Here is a 27030-nt window from a genome sequence, read left to right on the forward strand (position 1 = left end):
AGTTTTATAAACCGGTAAATAGTAACTATTTGGTCACTCCCTATCCGACGTTAAGTTTATAGTCAATGTCCTGAACTCTTTAGTCTCTGGTTTTGACACTGACAGCTCCTGTGCAAGAGATTCAAGCCGAAAATGTATAAATTTACGAGCCATATAAACAACGCAAAGTTGGTTTTGGTACGTAATTATGTGTATTTAATAGTCTGCCGCCTAGAAAACTGTTATTAACTTCTTTCTCAATCATAAAACTAGAATATTTTATTGATCTTTGAAGGTTTGTTTTGCCTGTGTCTTGACGATTATGTCGACTATTCAGTGTGATTTGTTAATTATTAATTAAAAAATTGCATATATTCAACGTATCAGTATTGTATAGTTTAACCTTGGTGTTGTTGTAGCTTACATAACAATGATAAACGTCAATTTCGTAAATAACCTTACTTTACCTGCACCGACCGCGACTGTGATGTCACTGGACGGCGATCCAAGAACACCAGTTCAAAGACACATGATAGTGAATACGGCATATAGATTAAATTTTATACTCTTAAAGAACCAGTTAATTTGAATTGGCAAAAGTTAAAAATAATATTATTTCGGAGATCAAACTGATTGTATTTGCACTGAACAATTTAAATACAAAAACACAAAACATGTGAGAAACAAGGATTGTGTATGAAAAAATAGAATGATAGGTAATAAATAATTTGAAGTTTCAATAGTTTGCTATTTTGCCTAAATTTTTATAACTGGAGAATATTTTGTTAGTTATTGATTATTTTAGTTTTTAGAAATCTACAAAAAAACACATTTTTTTATTTTAGGTACGAAAACAACTAGATGGATCATGTGCAGCCCTTATTCTGATGCGAACACCACATCGCCATGCAACCGGCGCTCACTTCAACCCAGACCGGTGCCCCCCACGCAACGATGGCCCTCCAAAAAGCAGAAGAATGCTATATGGAGCCCTCGGTGCCACATTGTTAACTGGGGCTGCAGTTGTTTATGCAAAGTAAGTTTAAACTAAAGCTAAGGACACCAGAAACAGGTATCTGGATGGGATGGATCTGTTGAATGGAAGTGTAAATGTGATTCTGAATTAACCACTTTCAGAAGAAGAGACTAGGTTTCGGCACAAGGGAGAATGTAACATGTATCTGAGGCTCCCCATGAGGCTGGCATAGTCACATTTAGTGTACTAAAGCCTTGTTAAAATATAAGATAATAGCCAAAGTTAAAGATCCGCGTGTTGTCACGCCATGCAACACCAGAAATTTCACACACTTTGTCTTTATTGTAATTTTTTGACTGATTGACAAAAGAAAAAGTAAGTGTGAAACTTTTTCTGATAATGTATTTCACGGAATAAATAGAATAATACCCTATTCGGAAAAAGAAAGGTTGTTTTGTCAAAACTAACTCAATACTAAAACACCTTATATGTATACTACTTTATTATACACATGTGTGTGTGACTGTTACAGAAATAGCCCAGATGCCCGCAACTGGATCGAAAGTAATGCTCCTGCATTCAATGACTTCATAGCACTGGTGTACCAGGAGAACACAACTTACTGGAAGTTCACTGTAAACCAGTTCAACAAAGTCACTACTATTATGAGCCACTTTTTGTTTGGAAAGGTACAACTTTGTGTATTTATTACCAGCTGATTGAATATCTCTGACTATTCCCACAATACTATTTTCAAATTTATTTACTATTTCCTCCATGTGCATGCAAAGCTGTGGACCTATTTTAAATTTGTCAACATGTTAACTCAGGATATCACTTGTCTGGAGACAGATCCAGCTCCAAATTTTATCCAAATCTGTCTTCTTCAAATCTTTAAAGCATGTTATTGTGAAGAAATTAAAAACGGCAGGAAATGTCAATCGCTGATGATTCTAATTCTGTTTGTATTACCAAGTACTAGGGAAGAGGAGTTTGAGGATTGTGTTACATGTTGTCTTGTTAGTCTATTAAATTTTCCCACTGTTGGGTAAAGAGTTATTCTTTATGTTAAAAACAACATAAATATTTTTTTATAGGAAGGAGTTAGTCCAATGGAATTTCAAACAAAACCCGAGCAAAACCTGGAGGAGGATGCTAAGGAGTTTTTTGCACCCAAAAAATATCCATGTACGTATTCTACAACAACCAAACCAACAAAAACCTTAATTATCCCAGATTGTAAATAGAATCATAAATACACTGTGATTTTGGATAACTGAAGTCAATTCTACACAACTCAGCAATGGTGTATCACCTTAAATTACTTGATTCCCGCTATGTTGCTTAAATTTTTACATGACAATAGTGATGACAATTTTAGCAAAGCTTGTGTACACTGATTGTGTGGTGTTGCATTCAAACTCCTGCTTTTTTCACTCCTGTTTGCTTTAATAAAATGGCCACTCTACACAACTTAGTATATATATATTAAATTCGTTTGCCACAGTCGTTAAGCATCAAATAAAAGCATTAAATCATTTTAGATTTTTTTAAATTACATAATCTTCAGTTATAAGGATAAAAATGGTCACTATGTCGGCAACCAAAGGAATTGATTAGGTTCCGCTTTTACCATCTCTTTCTATGAGTAGGTAATATTTCCACCTACCTCTCATCCTACTTTATAGCAAGTACAAATTGTATTTGCGCTAAAGTAGGGTTGCTTAGTCTAGCTAGGTTAAGCCCCATTTAGACAACGCGAGAATTTGCATGTTTTCTGTGATCAACTGAGTTAAAGGTGATTTTTACTGGCGAGGCGAGACGAGACGAGACGAGAATCGAAGTTCGTACGGCGTCCCGCGGCGGCTCGCGGCGGGCGCGCAAGAATGCATACAAATTTCAATTCTCATCTCGCCTCGTCTCGTCTCGCCGGTGGAAAATCACCTTAATTGTCTCTCAACAGTCTGCAATGTAACTCAACTCTCATGCAAGTTCTTGCATCGTCTAAGTGAGGCTTTTGTAATTTCCGATTAATACCGGTTTTTTAACATTTCATATTTTCATTGCACTAACCTGTGTGGAACAGTGCCGCCGCCGTCTTTCGAACCGCTGTACAAGGAAGAAATCAAAATTGGGACGCCTGAGATCGAGACTCCAGGTAAAAATCTACAAAGCCCTATTATACTTAGATTTATTTCATACCGCTTACCACAGTTTACTAGGTTGAGTAGCTTTGTGATAATCTTGAAAAGATGACTGTTCCAAAATTAACTTTTCCGATGAATCTGCATTTAGAGAAATTAAATTAAATTTCTGTGTGCCAAGCCAATGTTTTTTATATTATCTTATTTATCTTGCTAGGTCAACTCTTACAAAAAGTATCTATTTCACTCACATACAGTAGGTAATCACAACTTTGAAAAAAATCTCGTATATCTCAAATCCATAAATACGTCAACAAAATTTACTCTTGAAATAAGGGTTATATAAAGTTCACCAAGAAAATTATGCATTTTGAGATACCAATCGTGATGTGATTTCCCAAAACTTAGCTCGATATTTTGACACCAGTCGTTCCAGGCTACGTATTAAAGAGTGGCACCATAAAAGCAGTAAACGAAAAAGTGAGCATGTTTGGTGTGCTGTGAATTCCCATCATCGGGTCTAGCTTAGTATCTCGGGCAGTAAAAAAAAAAACATTTAAATGTATAATGCTTTGTAATGTACATGATTGGTCAGGGAAACTTAGAAATGTGGCCAGGGAAAAGTCAGAATTTTTTTAGGATTTGTAGTGAACACCCTGACATTGTATTTGTTTCTGTCTATATACATACATACTAGTTATTTTACTAACATTTCTTTGTTTATTATAGTAACGTTGATCCAAACCGACAAATGCGTGCCCGAGGCACCTCCCGTGATCAAGATCACAAAAGACATGGTGGAGTTGGAGCACGACATGCATGAAAACACGCGGGGCGCTGTCGACGGCTTCAAAGCCGCTACGAAGCACTGCGAGCGCTATAACACGGCGCTCTTCAGGGTCAGTCATCATCATCATCATCACCATCATTTATCATCATCGTGATTTTCACCATCAATATTATCATCATCCCCTTGTTGGGCATAGGCATCGTCATATTGAGAGGGCTTGGGGGCGTGTAGTTCCCACACGGGCCTAGTGCGGATTGGTAACTCCACACATACCATTGAATTGCTTCGCAGGTTTGTGCACCCTCACGATGTTTTCCTTCACCGTAAAGGTCACAGCTCATTAGATCCACCCGGCGCCCGATCAACACCGCCTCGCCGCGAGCTGTTAGTATTCTTTATATGGATTTGTATGGTCATGGGCTGTCGACAACGGGTGGACGCCGAAAGTCGAGGCGGTGCTGGTCGGGTGCCGGGTGGCTCTAATGAGCTGCGACCTTTAAGCTCGTGGTAAACTCCAAATTATTTTACACATAAGTTTAGAAAAGTATATAATTTATATGTAGCAGAATAGTTAGTGTATTTTTATTATTTGGGCATGTTTCATTAGCTACCGTTCGCGCTCGCATATATTGAAGAAAGCTAGCCTAAAATATTAATAACCTTTCGTCCGTTGCTTCATTTCTTTAATATTATCCAAGTGGATGGACACAGAGTGATGATTTTTCTTATAATTAATAGATAGTGGAGAGCTCGATCGACGATTTGGATCGCAAGGACTTTAATGCGATGCAGGGGGCTCAGAACGAGCGGAACACCACCGAAGCTAAGGCTAAGGAGGCCGCGGCTAAGGCTCGATGCGCTATCGGTGAGTTACTACTTCAAGCTTTTATACTTTACGGCGATGCAGGGGGCTCAGAATGAGCGAAACATCACCGAAGCTAAGGCTAAGGAGGCCGCGGCTAAGGCTCTATGCGCTATCGGTGAGTTACTACTTCAAGCTTTTATACTTTAGGCGATGCAGGGGGCTCAGAACGAGCGACCGAAAAGGCTAAGGACTAAGGCTCTATGCGCTAAGCTTTTATACTTTAGGATCAATTCACACAAGGTTTTTTTTGATAAATTGATAGAGCAAAATGTAACAAAGCAGGTCTGATATTAAGCACTAGGTCGTGTAGAAGTCAACGGAATGTGTGATGGACCTTAAATCTGAAAGCCTATGTATGTCAATACGTTCGTCCACGGTGTATCAGTGTATCGTGTCTCTAAGGCAATCTAGTTGTAAGTTATAAAATAGCAGTCAGGAGTAGCAGGAAACGGCAGCTGTCCAGACCGACAGGGGTAAGCTTACATTCATCTGCACATCGAAACACTAAGTATTAACGTATACTCATATCATCAGTTCTTTGACAACTGTGGAGTTAAACAGTAAGGTCTCTAGTGACCTGTATGGTCAGTCAAGTGTAAAATTACGAACTTATTCAACGTTTCAAAAATATGTACCACCGACTCTTATTCTGACGTAATAAGGCCGCGGTAACATATTTTTGAGTGGTTCGAATAGATACATATTTTTGCACTTGACTGTACCATACGGTGCCGATTCGTTTCTTATGGGTATGACGCCGTTGCCTTGTTGTAGTCCGTGTCGCGTTACATTCCGTGTCTGATACGTTCCTATTTCGTTCATGGTATGATACGGTGTAGTGGATAGAGACTTTTAAAGTTAACGACAATCCAAAATAACACGGTGTAGATAATGTTCGCTCGACGTCACTGCTATGCCATGGGTTGCCCTTCCAGAGACCCTGGACCGCATGATCAAGGCGGGAGTGCAGGCGCCCCCCGAGAGCGTGGCGGCGACTAAGCGGTACATCAAGCAGTTCCGCGAGGACCTCAACGCTGCCGAGGCCACCTATAAGGCCGAGAAGGAAAAGGCCGTGCTCAGCGACAAGTATTGGAACAAGGTGCCGTTCTATCTTGTTAATCCTACTAATAGAGTAAATCGACAAATTATTGGCCACCTTACACTAAAATGAATTCTAGTCACCAAAATCCTCCTAAGTCCTAACGCCCAAGTCTAATTTTTGTTTTATGAACTTTATGTCACTTATGAGAGAGTTCAATGTCAAATTACTGAAAAGTACTTTATAAAGGACTTTGGGCGTTAGGAGGATAAACAGACTTAATTTTTAGTATAAAGTGTCAATTACTGGCCAATCTTGAATAACTGGGCACCTTTCACTAAAAATTAATTCTAGTCACCCATAAACAGAGTTTATTTTTTGTATAAAGTGTCAATTACTGGCCAATTTTCAATAACTGGGCACCTTACACTAAAAATGAATTCTATATGTCTATAAACAGAGATATTTTTTTGTATAAGGTGTCGATTACTGGCCACCCTTCAACAACTGGCCACCTTCAATAACTGGCCACCTTACACTAAAATGAATTCTGGTCACCTTAAATATAATTCATTTTTATTATAAGGTGGCCAATAATTGACGATTTACCCTAGTTCCACAACCAATCTTCATTTGATTGATTAATAACGACATCTCTTGTCCGGGTGAGCGGTTAGTTCCAATGGAATGCCGAAAGTTTCTCGATGAGGGCCACGGTATAGATGTCGCTAGCGTCACTGCTTAAGTGGCTAAATAAGAAACAAGCTAGGTGCATAGGGGAAATTCGTGTCTGTACCGTTGTCCAGCAGTGGCGTAGCGGTATAGCACGCGGCACTGAATGCGAGGACCTAGGTTCGATTCCCAGTGCTGGTCTTATTTTTCTGGTTTTTCTGTGCATCTATATTCAGTTTATTTTCAGTTAATATATTATTGGTTTTTTATGTGTTTGGTGGTGGTACTTTTGGGACCGTTAATAAATTATTTTTCTTTCTTTTTTTTTCTTTCTTTCTTACGCGGTGCGCGCAGCGGCAAGCGCATACATTATCTGATATAAAAATTGATGTGCGACAAACGCATTGCGTTTAGTGCAGCGCTTATCGCATTAAAACAACCGAGCGCTTTAAGGGCCAGAGAAGAGACACTAGGTCAGGGACGGGGAAATAGATTTAGAGATGGGCCATATACAATAATTACAAAATTTCCGCGGGCCTAATTAATTTTCATTCTAAACAAGTAACAACAAAAATAAGACTTGTAGGTATTTATATATATAAATTTATCGTTTTGAAGTGCTGGGTCGGTGTGAAAGATGAAATTTTGACTGTTCATTCATTAAAGCGTCAAAATTAGGCTCCAAGTTACTTGAAGTAACTCTTAAAACACACTCGAGGTGATGGTCAGACATCCTGTTCCTTAATATTTTTTTTGCGAAGATTTATTGAAGAAAATACTTGCTCGCAAGATATATGAAATATTTTAATATTGTTTATCGCGGGCCGATTTAACTTAGATGACGGGTTTGATCGCGGGCCGGATTAAATCTTGTCGCGATCCGGACTTGGCCGCGGTCCGCTATTTCCCCATCCCTGCGCTAGGTCCTTGCTATTGTTTACGTATTTTAGGTTGTTAAATTTCATATGAGTTCTTGTGATGAGATGTCTATTTGTAGATTATTGTCGTGGCCTGGAAGTAGGCAATTGCTGGCTGAGTATGCATGGACGAGCTTGCGAGTCCGTTTAACTAATACGAAGCCAGCAATTGCTATTCCAGCCGAGACTAATATAAAGCTTTTCTCAAAAATGGTGAATAATTCTGAAATAGAATAAACTTTTTCTCAAAATATTAATAAATAAAGTAAACTGCAGGTGTATTTTTCCACTGAAAACACCACAAGCTATTTCAGACCCAATAGAAAAAGTCCGGAGTTCCAACAAAATATCTGATACCGGCCATTAGACTTGGCTGTATACGACTTGTGCCAACATTTCCATGGCCTTTTTAACTTAAAAATATATATGTGACTGATTGCAGGCGCGCTAATACATTATTGTCGAGCTAGCGCGCCTGCAATCTTTTTAACTTTTTAATTTTTCGCTGACCATAAACTATGCACTTCACCTTCTGATATGTAAAAAATAATGTCAACTTTTAACGGACATTTTTGAGAAAACTATGTTATTTGTTTGTGGCAGGTGGACCACGCCCGCAAAACGTACAAGCGCGAGTTGGAGATGCTGTTCCCGGGCATTGACCTCAGTAGCCGCAAGCTGAACATCCGCGGCGACACCGACCTGCTGCTGCTTTATACCCTGAGACAGGTACCATCGGCCAAACGTGTGGTCTACCACCACACAGCTTATTATCGATTGCATGTCATGTCATAACAATAACGTAGATGAGACGTGTACGTCAACAAGTTTGACTTTTAGTACAGAAAAAATAGCATATTTTAGAAATTTTGCTTATAACTTTATCTTGGCACTAAAAATGAGGGTCTGCCGTGTCCTATATGAACACTCTGTTATTTTTTTTCATACAAATTAAATGTTATTTTCAATGGGTCTTAGAGGTGTCAAATAAATGTCAAAAATTATTTCAAGGCCCCCGTACCAAGGACAGCGATAACACCGCCATGTTCGATACAATGATTTTACAATTAAACTTTGAGGAACAATAAACGATCTAAATTTTAGTTTTTGAAAATGTTACAAAAAAAAGTAGCTTAGTTTTGTGATTGGAATCGAACCTTGAATTTAAAGCCCCATGGTCAGTAGAGACACCCTGTATAAGTAAGTACTATATGAATAACAAATACAACTTGATGGTTTTTTGTAGGTGGCGTACCTGCAAAAAGAAATAGCAGAACTGCAAACAGTGAGGGAATTGAAAATGAACCGAGCTATCGAATGTGAGTGTTCCATCACAAGGATGTATGAAAATTAAGATAAAATTGTAAATCAAAATCAGAGATGGTCGTTTCGTAATCGATTCTATTTTTTTTTGTCTAAAACTGATCTCTACCGGAACCTTTCCTTGTTCGTTGTATTTCTAACAATTCAGTCTCTTCCTTATACTCAAGTGTCACCTTCTGAAGTTCTTTGTCGTTATTCTGAAGTCGGACACTACCCTTCCAAATGCGCCAGTGTATCACCTCCTAAAAATCCTACGTGGTTATTTCAGACACTACTCTTCTTAATGCGCCGGTGTATCACCTAAAGTTCCTACGTCGTTATTCCGGACGCTACTCTTCCGAAGGCTCCAGTGTATCACCTCCTAAAGTTCCTACGTCGTTATTCCGGACGCTACTCTTCCGAATGCTCCAGTGTATCCTCCTAAAGTTCCTGCGTCGTTATTCCGGACGCTACTCTATCCGAATGCTCCAGTGTATCACCTCCTAAAGTTTCTACGTCGTTGTTTCCGGACGCCACTCTTCCGAATGCTCCAGTGTATCACCTCCTAAAGTTTTTACGTCGTTGTTTCCGGACGCCACTCTTCCGAATGCTCCAGTGTATCACCTCCTAAAGTTCCTACGTCGTTGTTTCCGGACGCTACTCTTCCGAATGCTCCAGTGTATCACCTCCTAAAGTTCATACGTCGTTATTCCGGACGCTACTCTTCCGAATGCTCCAGTGTATCTCCTCCTAAAGTTCCTGCGTCGTTATTCCGGACGCTACTCTTCCGAATGCTCCAGTGTATCACCTCCTAAAGTTTCTACGTCGTTGTTTCCGGACGCCACTCTTCCGAATTCTCCAGTGTATCACCTCCTAAAGTTTCTACGTCGTTGTTTCCGGACGCCACTCTTCCGAATGCTCCAGTGTATCACCTCCTAAAGTTTCTACGTCGTTGTTTCCGGACGCCACTCTTCCGAATGCTCCAGTGTATCACCTCCTAAAGTTTCTACATCATTGTTTCCGGACGCCACTCTTCCGAATTCTCCAGTGTATCCCTTCCTGAAGTTCCTACGTTGTTATTCCGGACACTTTGTATACGTATTAATAAAAAACTTTGAATCGCAGGTCACGACGAAAAGAAGATAATCGAAGCAAAAGTCGAAGACATGATTAAAAAAGAACAGCTCCAAAAGGACAAGGAATTCAATATGAAGGTAATAGATAATATTAGCTACGGTGTGGTTCTTGTTTTGCGAAACAAATGTCTGTGTGTCCATCTGTGTCAAAGTAGTATTTGTGAAACCGTAGTAAGTAAAAGTAAAGTATGGATTAAAAAAGGTCTCTGTCCAAAAATCTAAATTTTTAGGCGTTTTTGCTTCATCATATCCACACAGTACACAGTACAGTACAGTTGTACGGTAATATGGGACATTAGGTGTTAAGAGTCCAATTCGCACTTCAAAGTTTTTATTTTGAACCCACCCAGCGCCGGCCCTTGATCAAGGTAGAGTGAGATTGTGTACAGTCAGCATCAAAAGTAGCTGTACACTTTCGTACTTTGTCGTTTTACAGCCACGTACTAAAGGCTATGCAAGATTGTCAATGTGTCAATGCGACAGAGTATAAAAGTGATCCGCTACTTTTGATGCTGACTGTACACCGCTTCAACGCCTCTCGAAAGGCGCCATGCCATAAAATTTTAAGCACTGGAAACTGGAAAATGGCGCCCCTTGCCATCTGGCGCCTACTGCGATCGTTCCACTTGTTCTACCCCAAGGCCGGAGCTGAATCCACCTTCCTAACGCCTCGCAAAAGCTACCTAGTTAATAATAATTTGTATCAAAAATAAAAAATAATTATATCAAGGATATCTCCTACCCGGCGCAGCGAATTCGCTCGTTCAAGTGGCAACGGGCAGGCCATATAGCACGAAGGGCAGATGGCCGTTGGGGCCGAAAAGTTCTCGAGTGGAGACCGCGGATCGGCAAGCGCAGCGTAGGACGTCCACCAACGAGATGGACGGATGACCGGGTTAAAGTCGCGGGTTCAGAGTCGTCCTGTTTTTTTTTTAATAGAAATAATAATTTTATACTGTCTTTTTTTCGTAGACTCTGGAAATTCAAGCAGAGGCAGCCAAAGTCCTAAAAGAGCAGCTCAAGAAACAGTTCGAAATACAACAAGAGGTCATGCAGGCGGCACTTAACAGGAAGGAACAAGAGGTAAGCAACTCACACAAGCACACCTCTGGTGTATTCCAGGGGTATTGCAGATGCGTTGCCAACCTAGAGGCCTAAGATGGGATACCTCAAGTGCTAGTAATTTCACTGGCTGTCTTACTCTCCACGCCGAAACACAACAGTGCAAGCACTGTTGCTTCACGGCAGGATTAACGAGCAAGATGGTGGTAGCAATCCGGGCGGACTTTGCACAAGGTCCTACCACCTGCAAAATACCACTTGTAATGGGTAAAGACGTTAAATGGTAAAACTGTAAAGGCCTTGTTTTTTGTGTCCAGGTGATGGCACGGTACAATCGCCAGGTGTCCGAGCAGATAGAGAAGGAACGCGTCGAGTTCAAGCGAGAGCTCGCAGCCATGGCCGGGAAGCTACAAGCCATCGAACAGACGCTCAAACGTGAGTCACGCGAGCATGATGTGTTATTAAAAATTTATTGAATAACTTGAGTTTACCCGCGGCTTCGCGCGCGTAAACTATTAAATCTGGTAGTTACAATTGAAGTTCCGGGGTTTAACGAAATTCCCCTGGGAAATCCCAAAATTTATATCGTGATCTTCATTGAGGTTGTGTTAAGAACAACTGTACAAAATTTCATGATTCTAATCTCAGCGGTTGAAATTTGAAGATTTTATTCCTATCCTGTGGGAATATCGGAATAAAAAGTAGCCTATGTTTTATTCCAGACGTCCAGCTACCTACATACCAAATTCCATGACTTTAAGGCCAGTGGTTGTTATTTCGAGATTTTGCCCCTTGATTGATTATTACCCATAAACAATTACTTTGCACACCTGCTGCGACGCTGTGTGTTTATGTAGCTCGTTCACCTCCATACTTCAAGAACACACAAATTATACAAACCCAACTATCACCACTATCACTATACGCTGACGCGTTTCGAACTCAATTAGAGTTCATCCTCAGAGTAACACTTATGCAAAAAAAAAACTATTATCAACTAAATTCTGGGGAAAATATCAATCTATACATATATTCTCATAGGGGGAGACAAAAAGTAGAGTGTATGACTTCGCAGCAAAATGGTGTTTTCCTCGGACGGCGTACTTTGGAGCCCTCGCTGCGCTCGCTATTGGTAATAGTGCCGTCGTATTTTTCTAACAATTACATGTATATTGCAGAGCGGGCGGCGGCGGAGGCGGAGGCGCGGCGCTCGCAGTCGCTGTGGGCGGCGGCCGAGGCGCTGCTGGCGGCCACTCGCCGCGCCGACACGCGCGCTAACGTCGCCAACGAGATCAAGGCGCTGGAGAAGGCCGGTGCGTACCCCCACCCTCACCCCGCATCCCGCACCCTGCACCCCACACGCCCACCTCGCACCACGTACAGTCGAGTTCATAAACTTGTGAGCAAATTTTGATCAAAAATATCTGAACACGCTTCTATGCCGTTAACAATGGAGTCGTGTTCAGATGTTTTTGATAAAATTGTTGCTCACAAGTTTATGAACTCGAATGTACCCCCATCTCCCATCCCGCAGCCCACACAGCCACCCCGCACTCCACACTCCACACCCCACACCCCGCAACCCACACCCCGCACCCCGATCTCCGCACCCCGCACGGACCTACGACACTGTCTTCTTCTTGAGCAATGTTTACCCGCGGCTTCTCACTCTTAAATAGTTAAATCCATCAGTTGAATTGAAATTTCGGCATTTTACTAAACTCCCTATACCCTCAAAAATTGTGTGTGGATCTCGTTAACGTTGCATACAGGTAAAATAACCGTGCCAATTTCATAGGATTATACTCGAGTAAAGAATTAGGTAATACAACTTCAGTTCATTGCACACAAATGTTGCCACAGTTTCACCAGTGCTGTAATATCGATATAAAAAAACTTTATATCGATATAAAAAAAAACTCAATACGAAATAATAATAAAATAAATCTTTTATTTGAAAAAACGAGAAGAAGGGAGGGAGGCGAAGAAAAAGAGATTTGGAAAAAACCTGTTGAACATCGGCAAGGACGGCGTTCGGCATTTTGTTTTGTTGACGACATATATCGTCACTACTTTGAAAAAATCTCGTATCTAAAATCAATATGTCAACAAAATTTAACCTTGACGTAATGCTCATAAGATCCACTCAGAAAAATTATCTACTTTGAAATAAGAGTTTTTTTTTAAAGTAGTGACGATATGTCATTCGACAATTACCATCGGTTTGCTGGGAACTATCTCCCGTTGTTGTGCTTTTTTTTTTATATTGTTGATTTAGTTTCAATTGTGTTATCTTTTATGTCATTTTTAGGCCTAAAACTATGGAAATAAAGCACAAAAGTGACACACATTTTCATTCCGCGTCTACACAAGTGTATATCGACATATTACTATGACTATTTTTTGTTGGTATGTCTGGTAACATTTTCAGCTGTCAATCTAGTTCACCTAATTCTGGACTCGAATATAAACATGAAATTTTAAATTAGGTTGTTGAAATTTCAATATTTTATCCCGATCCCGTGTGAATATCGGGATAAAAAAGTAGCCTGTGCCTAGTATGTTATTCCAGATGTCCAACTATCTATATATCAAACTTCATCCATATCCGTACAGCCGTTTTAGCGTGGAGAAGTAACAAACATACACACACATACTCGCAAACTTTCGGATTTATAATATTAGTAGAATTTCAGTTAACTTATCGAGAACACGAAGATTCTGAATTTATTCCGAATTTGCTAATTCCGATTTTCAGAATTTCTAAGACATATAATTCCGATTACTCAAAAACACGAAATTTATTTTTCCGAATTTCAAAATATAGATTTTTTATATCCGTTTTTTGTAACTCCGAAGAATGAATAACACGAAATGTTATTGGCCCGAAGTTTTATTTATTATTTTATTTTATTATTTATTTATGATTATTTCCATTGTAACAGGTAAAGACGACAAGTTAGTGCAAACGGTGCTTAAAGGTATCCCTCAAGAGGTGCGCGAAAAGGGTATCGCCACCGAAAAAACGTTGCGGGAGAAGTTTGATGCGGTAAGTACGATATCGCAGAGAGGTGCTTGGATTGCGTAGAATGAGCCACAGAAAAAATAAACAAGGGGAAATGTCGTACCAACGAGATACGTTGATCATGAAATAAGTTCAAATGAGCATTTGGTTTACAGTAGCATCCGGTAGTTATGCAGCCATGTTCTGTAATTAGCCGTGTTGTGTAAAGTTCATTGTACAGTCCAATTTTTTAGAGACGAATGAGGAGAGCTCAATATTTTTTTTTTTGTTAACAGTAGATTGTAAGCATGCAATTTTAATTTACATACTCGTACCTGTACATTAAAATTTCATCGTACTGTTCTAGTTATGTTACCGGTTCAAAAGTTATTACTTATTTCGAGTAGAAGCTACGGCCAATAATTGCAACTTTTCATTTCGCAAACTCTAAAACTGTAAACATTTTAGGATCAGGATCAGGGCCATCGTGTAGAACCCTTTGGATTAGGTTAGGTTGAGTTTCAGAAATATTAAACAGTTGGGAAATGAAAAGTTGCGAAATGAAACAGGTTGCCAAACGTTATTCGCCGAAACATTAGTAAACCGCCACGAGTACAAAATCACGAATTTCCGGTGACACTGCACTGGTTTCAGTACAAACTTTTACTTATGATATAGATAGTGCCACCAGTGTTAAGGAGATGCACATAAGAACATATCCTGTAATGACGGTGAAATTTTGACATTCACTCATTCATTTCGCTCATAATTCAAAATTCAAAATTCAAATGATTTATTCAGTAAATAGGCCGCAATGGGCACTTTTACACGTAATTTTTTTAAACTACCAGCGCTTTCGGAAAGACCATCATTGCCAAGAAGAATGCGCCGCAAGAAACTTGGCAGAAAGTCATACTCCTTTTATGCAAACAGTTCTTCATGTACCTGTGTGTGTGCATTCACTTCAACTCTCGTGGCACCACCTATATCTCCTCTTTTTTTTTTGAATACGTTTTCGACCTGTTCATGATAATATTTGTTTTCTAGATGGAACAAACCGCGATGAAGGTGGCCCTGGTGGGGCGGAGTGGCGCCGGCCTGCCCATCTATTTCCTCTCGTGGTTGCAGTCCAAACTCCTCTTCCCGAAGGTAACTTCTCATCATCATCATCATCATCATCATCATCCCCGCCTATATACGTGTCACTGCCGGGTACAGGCCTCCTCTCTGAATGAGAGGTAACTGTAACCACTAGGCGCGACTAGCGGCGGCGGCGCAGCGAGTATTATTGAAATACTTTGGTTGCTATGCATAAATAACGCCACACCAATTTTGACCATTTTTATCCTGTCCGCCCTGGCATACAGTCAGCGTCATATAGTACGTAGCAGTCAAGATCACCAAATACTTGGAAACATACAAAATAGTCATAAACAGTGACAGTCAAAGCGGTCAAATTGTTAGGCATTCATCGTGTACAAATATACCGGAGCACGCACGTCGCCAAATACTTGGTAACATTCAAGCCGACATTAGTACCGCGTACCTCTGGTAGTGTAGCAGCCAAAGTATCCAAAAGTATGGGACACACTAGAAAACTGTGCTAATGCTAATAAAATTTCCTTGTTCATTGTCAGCTGCATGTCTTAAAATATCAAGGCCTATTTTTAACGAGTCATAGCGACAATAAACCATATCAGTATGAACTAAAAGAATGAGGGCTATCGTTTTTTGTCTCACTAGATGGCGCACTGTTGCGTGAGGTTTTTAAGTGTGGCTTTCAGAGTCTGTTATTACGGGCGTTAAAACCAAGTTTAGATTAAAATCATATTTAAAACACCTTAAAAACGTACCATAAAAATATCCAGCAACCACAGTGTTGCTTAGTCCCGTTTTGTTCGAAAAAAAGGGAGGACAAAAGTTTCCAAAAGACAAAACTGTCTCAAAACACAGACATTCATTGCCCCGTAACGCATAATTGCCATAATAAATTTCAGGTAATGCAAAATATTCACAAAAAAATCTAATTATAAATAAACCCGCGTAGCTCACCCAAAAACTATGAGATTTGACATTTCGGAGACCTCACGCTACACTAGCGCCTCTAGCGGCGAATTCATTCGCGATAGCCCTCATTTCTTTGCTCACACGAGACCAGCTCCCGACCTCATAACAATACGGTCGCGGGTGAGCAAAGAAATTCTTTTAGTTCATTGATATGATACATTTGAAATTTACCACGAGCTTTACGGTGAAGGAAAACATCGTGAGGAAACCTGCACAACCTGCGAAGCAATTCAATGGCGTGTGTGAAGATCCCAATCTGCACTGGGCCCGCGTGGGAACTACGGCCCAAGCCCACTTATCCTGAGATGAGGCCTGTGCACAGTGTGCCCAGCAGTGAGTGGGACGTATATAGGCTGGGATGATGATGATTGATATAGACCTTCGCAAAGTAACGCCTGATTCAATAGATTAATAAACCATATTGCGTTTATTTTGATATTGTATATGTAAAATATAGGTATAGTATATATAGTATATAGTATAGTATATATATGTGTATGTATTGTATGTGTATGGGGTTTCTCTAAGGGATTGAATCAGAAATGAGGAGATACGTAGAAAAACAAGGGTCACCGACATAGCCAAGTGAATTAATTTGCTCGTTGAAGTGGCAATGGGCAGGCCATATAGCACGGAGAACAGATGGTCGTTGGGGCCGAAAGGTTCTCGAGTGGAGACCGCGGATCGGCAAGCGTAGCGTAGGACGTCCACCAACGAGATGGACGGATGACCTGGTTAAAGTCGCGGGTGCACTAGAACAAGTCTTACATATGAGTATTAAAAAAAAAAACCTACAGTTAACAAAGGGAAAAAATAAATTTAAATTACAAAATTGGCATAGAATTAAACGAAATATGTACCTAATCTTAATTTGATGTCAAATAATAATTAAAATTGTAAAATATAAAAATAATAACATTAATTTAATTGGCAGATATGTCCATTTCTATACAATATTTATTTCTGATTAAAATTTTATATCAAAATAGTCTTTAATATTATACAGAGCCTCTTGAGTCAACTTCTTTTTAAGAGAGGTAGAATTAATAGACAATAAATATTGAAAACAATACAAAAATACAATATAAATTATATAGAAACAAATACATTAACATTAAATATAATACTTATAAACAACATGTACTTCATACAAAATATCAAAAGGCCGCATGTGAGAAAAGGAATTTAAAAAGGAAATTTAAGAAACAATATTAAAAAAAAAACAGAATAGAGAAGGATCAAAGACTGGGGATTAACTTAGTGACAAATAGTGAGAAAGAAAGAAAGAAAATACATTTATTTAACACCATATAATAAACATAGAAACAAACATAGAACAGATAAAGACATACATGACGCTAAATAGGTCCCCACTCAGCATAATGCCACGGTGAGCCTTTAGGAGGTCTTTAAAAATGGTAAGGGATTTGTCTATGGGGAAGGCCTATGTCCAACAGTGGACGTCCTATGGCTGATATGATGATGATGAAGATGTGTAAAACTGTTATAAAAACTTGATCATGATCAACTATACTAAGTTCAGAAGTCATTATGATTTTTAACTGTATTTGACTATTAACGTCATGCCGTGACGTTCACAGCGAATGGCAAGCAAAGATCAACGCTTTGTTTTCAACTTCCAAGACGACATAACGCCGAGTCCATTGTATTTTATCGCTGGTTCTAGGGTTCCTTAGGCAGCCAAATTGATAAAAGTGTCAAGCATCTTCTAGAAAGAAAGAAAACGTTAATTCGTGACTATTACCTAGCCTAGACTAGCCTGAAACAGGGAATCCTAGTTCAGGCACACGTTTATATGTCCTAGTATATCCTATTGTATATTTAAATAATAATTACCGTGTACAATGTTATATGAATAACATATTTGTATTTGTATTTGTATTACAATGAGATGATATTTACAAAATTATCTTCTTTTTGGGCAGTCGGGTAAATAGATTTATGAACTGAAACAAATTATCATGGCATAGTCCCAACAGAGTTGGTTGGGATCATGGCATTTTTAACTCTAAGAACGAGATCATAAAGCATAAACTGCATAAAACATCCAAAATTTCTTGACGTCAGGAAAACGTCACGAACTACATCGTAACTTTCTATTGGATCCAACAACAAAGATTATCTGACTTTTTATCAACTTTACCACAAGGTTTTGTGTATATTTAATCACAATATTGCTTATTTTTGGCTCGGGATGACTTCGTCCACAGTCCCATTTTGTCACCTTCTTAAATCGTCCTCATTCTCATATAGTCTACTGTTCTGATTCGCCAACATTCCTACATCGTCACTTTCCTATCTTGTCCGCTTTCTTACGTGGGCCACAATACCAACTCGTCAACAGTCTTTTTTCGAATACAGTGCTAACACGTCAACATTCAAATTAAGACCACGGTGCCAGCTCGTCAACATTATTGCATCGTTCATTATCCAGACTAATATAAATCTCTATAAATGATTATTGAAAAGGGCTTTCCAAATTACTCTCTCGGGATATTTTGCTATTTAAACGCTTAAATTGACCATCTCTGTGAGACAACGTCTGGTAAACGTGGACGAGTTGGCACTGCTGACCAAGTACTGTGGTCTATAAAAGAAAGTGGACGAGTTGGCACTGTGGTCGAAATAGGAATGTAGACAAAATGGGATATGGACGATATCAGAAAGTGGACGAGTTAGGAAGGTGACGATTTAGGAATTGTAGGCTGACGACATGGCACTGTGGACGATTTAAGAAGGTAACGAAATAGGATTGTGGACGAAGTCATCCTGAGCCTTATTTTTTGTGTGGAAATAGCTTCAGGAAATATATATATATTTTTAACCGACTTCAAAAAAGGAGGAGGTTTTATGTTCTGTTTTTTTTTTATGTATGTTCACCGATTACTCAGTCAATTGTGGACCGAAAATTTTTATTTTAATCTAAAGGGTATTCTTCTGGGGTGGTCCTGTTGTCACCAAGTCAAGATCTGATGATGGGATCCTAGGGTAATCGAGGGCAAACCTCAAATTTTATAGGCACACCTAGAGATCGAATAGTTTACGCGTGCGAAGCTGCGAGTAAAAGCTAGTGCTACATAATATTATAAAAAATATTTAAATTTTTGGATGTTTGTTACGAATAAACTCAAAAACTACTAGGCCGCTTTCTAAAATTCTTTCATCATTAGAATGCTAAATTATCCCGAAGTGCCATAGGCTATATTTATTACCAGAAAAAATTAGGGTAAATGAAAGGGGACGACCGTCATGAGTTTTTTTTTCAGCGTTTTACGGTTGCTAGGCGTTGTTAAGCGTTACTAGGCGGTCAAAGTGACAGCCGACCACGCGAGTGACCCTATAGTATGGTAACTAGGGGCAAAAAGTAAAGTCAGCAAAAAAACGTGTACTAGAATTTTTAACAAAAACTTATTGCTGAACTGTTTTTAAAACATTGTACGGAGTTACGGAACCCTTCATGTACGAGTCCGACTCGCACTTGAACGATTTTATAAATACTTTTTGCCATGACCTTTGTCTTTTCTAATTTAGCTGTCGTCATTTCCCTGAACATGCCCTTATTTGTTTTTGTCGTTTGTTTTGTATGCTAATGATTTCAAGTTATTACCTAAATGTATCTTACGCACGATGGAGACGGCATGATTTATTGTTTTAAGTACAAATAACGTTTACCCGCGGTTACGCTCGCGTTATTTATTACTTCTGGCAGTTGAATGCGTGCACACACAACGCACACACACACACACACACACACACACACACACACACACACACACACACACACACACACACACACAGACACACACACACACACACACACACACACACACACACACACACACACACACACACACACACACACACACACACACACATACTACATGTTTTGTTATAGTATGTTCTCTTTTATTTTCTTGTATTTGTATTTGTCTCCTCATTTGTCAATTTTTACTGTCAACCGCACTCGCAGCTGGCCAAGTCACTCAGTCAGTCATTCTGTTTTCTGTAAAATAAACTATTTCGTATTGTATTTTATTTTGTTATTTTTGTTGTAGAACATCTGTGCAAATGAATAGTCAGGTCAATTAAGTTAGTCGTTGGTTAAAAAATTGTTTATCGCTATCGACGCGCAATTTTGCGGGCCAATGCCATTTTGCGGGTAAAAAACTTTCCTATGCCCTTTCCAGGGTTTCACACTATCTCCATAGCAAATTTCATCTAAGTCGGTTCAGCGGTTTAAGCGTGAATAAGTAACAGACAAACGTGTTCGTATATATAAGTCGACGTTCCATATTCAAAAAATAACCTAACCATAAAAATTTAATTTTAATACAAGCTTTTTTACTGACTGTACTTTTGTGACTGTACTTGCATTGTCACCCAAACTACATTTGCATACCAAATATTACTCGTGTGTGTTAGCGTGATAAGTCCTGTGCGTGGTATTTTGACTATGAGTGAAAATCACGAAAGTTTAAAACTGTAAGGGATTTTATTATGACACTTAGGGGCTGTTTCACCATCCATTGATTATTGTTAATTGACGGTTAAATGTGATGCCGTCTCTATTTGTTTTGTTCGAATAGACGGCGACGGCATCACATTTAACCGTCAGTTAACTTACTGTGAGAACCTTCGACGTTGGCTCAGAAATCAAATGGTTTGACTGTACAGTACACACCTACGTGTGTTGGCTGGATACATAAAATATTTTTTTTTTTCGATAATAAGATCTCGACAGATCGATTTCTATAAAATTCTTTCCTCAAAACAGTTACAACTATTTGAATTTGTTTGAAATTGTCGTGGTATGTTTATTTGTACATAACATATGTACAGACATCTGCGTTAATATCGGCCACAGCGCAGCGTTTAAAAATATCTGACACGTCCTATCGGCTCTAGAAGTAGAGTCGGGTGAGATATTAGTGCTGGTCTACTAAACTAACTAACTAATGCTGCACGTAAAATGTAGGATATTGGACTAAAACTGTCAGAAAATCTGACTCAGAATATAACAGAGCAAGCTTTATTTACTTCAGTATTATCTAGCGAAATTGTGGCGACGTTAGCAATAGTTATACAAGGTATAATAGAAAAATTGCTCTCTTGTTGCAATGATTAATGCAAAATCTTCTTTTCAGCTAGCGGAGATACCAAAGGACGAGTTGGACAACCTTCCCACAGACTTCACCAGTTTAGACACGTTTGACATCATCCAGAGGGCAAGGTAACGTTAATAAATATTCATTAACATAAAATATGCAGGGTCACGGCCCTAATATGCCTACCGCGGTTGCCGCGGTAATTAAGTAATCTTTTTCTAAGGATTTCGTATTTTGTACGGAATATTCCAAGTTTAGGTATATTTTATACCTTAGGCTGCTTTTGACTTAACCGTTACAGTTTTCCTTGTAAGTTTGATATACTTGCTACCATCCAGATTTTTTTCAAAATTTTCCGACCGGTTTAGATTTTAGAGGGGGGGGGGACGCTCGATTTTAATGAAAATTTGCACTTTAAAGTTGAATATTTTGCAAACAAATCACTGAATCGAAAAATCGTCTTAGCAACCCCCTAATAATTTAAAAAGACCTATCCAACGATACCCCACACTACAAGGTTGGATGAGAAAAAAAAACACATTTTGTCGGCATAGGTTTACATATATCATCATCATCATCCCAGCCTATATACGTCCCACTGCAGGGCACAGGCCTCCCCTCAGAATGAGAGGGTTTGGGCCATAGTTCCCACGCGGGCCCAGTGCGGATTGGGAACTTCACACACACCATTGAATTGCTTCGCAGGTTTGTGCAGGTTTCCTCACGATGTTTTCCTTCACCGCAAAGCTCGTGGTAAATTTCAAATGTAACTCCGCACATGAATTTCGAAAAACTCAGAGGTGCGAGCCGGGGTTTGAACCCACGACCCTCTGCTTGAGAGGCGTTGGGTCAAACCACTAGGCCACCACGGCTTTACACACCACGGTTTACATATATATTCGTGCAAAATTACATATATATTCGTGCTAAATAACTGAAAACCTAAAATTAGTTTGCTCAGACTATTTAGGGTTCGACTAACATTCATTTTGTTAATAATTTTCACGCTGAATTAGATTTGTTCTGACTATAGATTCTTCATGGACCATGGCAACCTCCCCGCGGCGCTTCGCTACGTGAACCTGCTGCAGGGCGCCCCGCGGGCGGCGGCGAAGCCCTGGCTGGACTCTGCGCGTACGCACCTCGAGATCAAACAGGCGGCCGAGGCTGTCATGGCGCACGCCTCAGTATCGGGCCTGCTGTATCTGTAAATTATGTGAACGCTGATTAGCTTTCTGTTCGAAACTCAATCATAGAGAAACGGAAGCGGAGCGGAGGAAATATGTCTGTGTTGTTTGAAGTTCTATGTACTTGTGCATAAGTGCCGGTAGCGTTTTTAAGCATGGATTCGCGGGCCGCCCCGCTGCCGATCTCTGTTGATCACGGCTGAACTGATCTTGACGCCTACGATTTTTTTATTTGTAACAAATTACAAACTCGATTTATACTAATTAGATTAGTGAAATTGCGAGAACGATGACCAGAATTGAGTTGAGGCTTATACATATTTGTCATGAATAATTTTTATTTGTAAAATTTCAGTATGAAAGCCTTCTCCATTTTAATATCTTGAATTGTAATTCACTGACGTAAACATTTTAGTTACTGTATTTTTATGCTTAAAAAGTGTCCGAGAGGCCTTTTTTTTAACAGGAAATAAAATTAATTGTCTGTAGCGAACTCCTGGAAAAGGGACTCTAAACTTAACAATACTTATTATCATAAATTTTTCAGTTACTTGAAAGTCGAAAAGGCGTTTTAAGGTTGTTTAAAAATAGCGGTTATTTCTGAACAAGAGCTAATAAATGTTCGCAAGTTAGTGCTCACATTAACGTTGGTTCACTAGGGAAAAGATTCATGTATCATTTCTACTGTAGTCAAAATGGAACATTGTATCTTGTGAAGTAAATACTACTTCCAAGAAACTATTAATGAAACATGATACTTAACCTAACCTAACCTAAAAAACGGGTGAGACAGTATGCAATTCAAATTATAGATTAAAGTAAAGCGGTTCATTGCACTCTTAACTTGAATTTGATTTAAATAAATGACAATTAAAAATAGCTGGCCTTAACAAAACTACGACATTCAGTTCAAATTTTCTTCATTAACTTGTTGATTATTTTTGATCTGAAAAATAGGAGAATTGTTAATTATGCCGGTTCACTATTGCAGGTAGGTAAATATCTAGTTTTTTCGCTACCATCGCCTTTTGTTTATTTTTTGAAGCCTGAATTGTAATGAATTTATAGAAAATACATTTAGCAAAGCCGAAAGTTTCAAGTGCGAAATTGTTGAACAGTTCTGTACCATTTTGGGTTTCAAGCAATATTATTGTAATCTGCAGTGATATAAACATTTGTAGCCACTAAAAGAGTTCGCAGATGTGTTTATTTGAACACGACAATTACTGCGGGGATTATAGTGCGTTCATGTATTTATAAACCATTTTTTTTGTTTTTAACTGCATTTAAGTCGGTGAACCTTGTTATAGCAACGTTATCTACTATTTAAGGTAAACGGGGCGCGTTAAATTTAGTAATTTATGTAAATATGAAAAATATCGTATGTAACTTAAATTAAACAATGATTTTTATTTCATTTTCTTGTTTTATTTCAACCAAATCTAACCTAACCAACTTAAGAAAGTTGATAACCCCCTTGGCATTGTAATTCCAAAGTTCAATATCTCAAAAACAGCTAAACCGATTTAAATGAAAGAACCACTTAGAACAAGAAACTCGTTTTCACGTAAACCGCATCGAAATCGGTTCATCCGTTTAAGAGCTACGATGCCACAGCCAGACAGACATTGGCGTCAAACTTATAAACCCCTCTTCTTCGTCCTTATTTTTTTTAGCCTGTCTGTAACGGCCCGAAAGTTATATGGAGTCCGATTAATTTTGGTGCCTACTAATTACCACATGGATGCTTCTACGCAACTGATTTGACCGTTTTTTCGTGATATTGGAAAAATCTGCAACGGTAAAGGGTCTTTACTCAAGCGTTTCAACCGTCTCATTTCTCTGGATAGGTCCGTCACCCTACTTTTCTGTAAAAATGGCCCACGATTCTGATAGTTTTTAGGGTTCCGGAGCCAAAAAGGCAAAAACGGAACCCTTATAGTTTCGTCAAGTCCGTCTGTCTGTCCGTCCGTAGGTATGTTACAGGCTTTTTACTCGAAAACTACAAAATGATGTATAATATCAATGAAATTTGGAGTACAGATGTCTTGTAAAAGCCGCTATTTAGTTTTGTAGTTAAATTACAAAAATAAATATTTATAAGGGGGGGGGGGCACTTGATTTTTTTCATAATGACTACGGAACCCTATCTTGGGTGTGTTGGACACGCTCTTGGCCGGTTTTTTTAGTTATCTGGTAGAAATACAGGGCCTGAGTATTTTGATTTTTTTGATTTGATTTATGATTTTAATCAAAAAGGTTCGATAAGTAACTCTGGCTTGTGTCGCTTGTATCTACTTTTATAACTCTGTGATTAGATTATAACTGACTCCTTTCTCAACAAGAAAGAAATTAAAATGTGACAGATCTGTCAATGCCTGCATGGCTGTAAAAAAAAAATTGAAACTATCAAGAATGCATATTTTTTCTCTATACCAATATCTACCCAATTAACAGTTCTAGGCTTTTCTCAATCAGTTAAACATGTTCCGAGTCACACCGTTGATATGCAACTCTAGAAGTGTTTTGGTGAGTATTTGCTAATTAATACGATGTATAATAAATAAATTGTATGTCATCATCATCATTCCAGCCTATATACGTCCCACTGCAGGGCACAGGCCTCCCCTCAGAATGAGAGGGCTTGGGCAGTAGTTCCCACGCGGGCCCAGTGCGGATTGGGAACTTCACACAGTATTGAATTGCTTCGCAGGTTTGTGCAGGTTTCCTTACGATATTTTCCTTCACCGTAAAGCTCGTGGTAAATTTCAAATGTAATTACGCACTTGAATTTCGAAAAACTCAGAGGTGCGAGCCAGGGTTTGAAACCACGATCCTCTGCTTGAGAGGCCATAGGTCAAACCACTCGGCCACCACGGCTTCACTTTTGTATGTACTCATCTTACATCTGTAGTGAATAATGTTGAGGAGGAGAGGCTACAATAAACTCCAGGCAGAGGGCCTACTCCGACATTCGAAAATCGAAGTTCGTATCGTACCGTCTCTCTCACTCTCATATTGTGTAAGCATCAGAAAGACGGAACGACACGAACTTCGCTTTTAGAATTTCGGAGTAGCCCCGCAGGTGTTATGCCTGGGGACCGAAGTCCGAAGGAAGAGCGTCGGATTCGATAGCGCCGTGATGCAGGATTCCGTCGTCGTCACTAGATGGCGCTAGGAGTCGCTATAATGTGTTGCTTTTACTATCGTATTTTATTGAAAAAGTACTTATCTTGTTTTTTCTTCTAGCATAGGCCGCTTGTAGACGTCGACGCAACGTAACGAACGAAGGCCAAGATGTAATGTTTGAGTATTCTCATGGAATGTTGTAAATGAATAAAATCTCTGTTTCTGATGTTGCCGCGGGCAACGACTTGTTAGATATAAACGGTCGTGTACAGTCACCTGCATTAATATCTGCCATAGCGGAGAGGAGAGTGCAAAATTATCTGACACTTCCTACCGGCCCTTGAAATAGTCACATTAGATATTTATGCACGCTTTTTTGTGTCTGATATTGTTGGTGACTGTAGGTTCGTCTAAGTACATTTTAGAAAAGTGAAATTACTTTTTCATAAAATATACGAGCGTAGGTACCTACGCAATAGTCAAGTGCGAAATTAAGTATCTATTCGAACCACTCAAAAATATGTTACTACGGCCTTAGGATGAACATTAAAAATTTGATGACTGTTTTTTTTAACGGACTCAAAATGAGAAGTTGTAGCTGCTTACTAATAGTAAGTACCTACATAATTAGGTAGGTACACATACAAAAAAGGCGTGGTGGCCTAGTGGCTTGACCTGTGGCCTCTCAAGCAGAGCATCGTGGGTTCAAACCCGGGCTCGTACATCTGAGTTTTTCAAAATACATGTTGGAAATTACATTTGAAATTTACCAAGTGCTTTATGGTGAAGAAAAACATCTCGATTAATCCTGCACAAACCTGCGAAGCCATTCAATGGTATGTGTGAAGTTCTCAATCCACACGGGGCCCGCGTTGGAACTACGGCCCAAGACCTCCCATTCTGAGAGGACTTTGCCCAGCGCCCAGCCGTGGGAAGTATACGGGCTGGGATGATGGCGCTAATGGTGTTTTCAAAAAGTCGGTTCCCTGGTTTATTAAGAACTAAAACTAATCAAGTCAAAGGAAATAAAGTAATTTGAGTATCGCGATATTTTGAAATTTTTTTTGTCGTGATAGCAATCTTTCCATTAGCATTTCTTCCCAAATGCATTTTTTCTCACTAAGTAGGTATAGTTTTTACTGAAGTTTATTTTCACAGTAGCGTTTTTTCCGAATGTGAATCGACTCAGACACAGCTCCTACTTCTAGTGTTTTTGGCCTACATGCCGATGACATATACGGTTAGGGCTCATAATGTCCCACTTGCAAAATGTCCCTTTGTCCCTTTCGCAAAATGTCCCTTTTATAATTGTCCCATTCTCAAAACGACCTCTCTGCAAAATTTCCCGTTCTCAAAATGTCCCGTCCGCAAAACGTCCCTTTCGCAAAATGTTCCGTTCGCAAAACGTCCCTTCCGCAGAATGTTTCAATATGTTCAAACCTTTCAATCCATGAGAGAGAACCTAATTTCTTTATTTAAACAAGAATTTTGCAGGCGGGACATTTTGCTACTGTGACATTTTGCAGACGGGACGAGTAAAATTGGGGAATAAAGCGATTTTGAAAATGACTCAGTAAAAAACCGTAGCGGGAAAAAAACATTTGGGAAAAATTGCGACTAGAAAAAAGCCATAGT

At 39.2% G+C, this 27030-nt stretch overlaps 2 protein-coding genes across 4 annotated transcripts in view; both read left to right on the forward strand.

Annotated features, from left to right (window-relative positions):
• Positions 1–64: 64 nt before the first annotated feature.
• On the forward strand, positions 65–23683 carry LOC141442375 (MICOS complex subunit Mic60-like). 2 transcript variants are annotated; one of them, XM_074107339.1, is made up of 18 exons: positions 65–177; positions 825–1015; positions 1488–1644; positions 2053–2143; positions 3042–3113; positions 3829–3998; positions 4628–4754; positions 5690–5853; positions 7986–8111; positions 8629–8701; positions 9810–9898; positions 10793–10903; positions 11200–11317; positions 12061–12195; positions 13828–13931; positions 14934–15035; positions 21119–21204; positions 22113–23683. In XM_074107339.1, the coding sequence occupies exons 1-18, from the start codon at positions 133–135 to the stop codon at positions 22288–22290; spliced, it is 2139 nt and encodes a 712-aa protein (XP_073963440.1). In that variant the 5' UTR covers positions 65–132; the 3' UTR covers positions 22291–23683. The 2 variants fall into 2 exon arrangements, with proteins under 2 accessions (XP_073963440.1, XP_073963441.1); XM_074107340.1 differs by lacking the exon at positions 3042–3113.
• Positions 23684–23753: 70 nt separating this feature from the next.
• LOC141442376 (MICOS complex subunit Mic60-like) overlaps positions 23754–27030 on the forward strand; it is a 94494-nt gene continuing 91217 nt past the window's right edge. For both annotated transcript variants that reach the window (XM_074107341.1, XM_074107342.1), the window contains exon 1: positions 23754–24795. In XM_074107341.1, the coding sequence (XP_073963442.1) occupies positions 24751–24795 (45 nt within the window). In that variant the 5' untranslated portion in view covers positions 23754–24750. The remainder of the gene's footprint in view (positions 24796–27030) is intronic.

Source organism: Choristoneura fumiferana, chromosome 25 (assembly GCF_025370935.1).
Source record: "Choristoneura fumiferana chromosome 25, NRCan_CFum_1, whole genome shotgun sequence".
NCBI lineage: Eukaryota > Metazoa > Arthropoda > Insecta > Lepidoptera > Tortricidae > Choristoneura > Choristoneura fumiferana.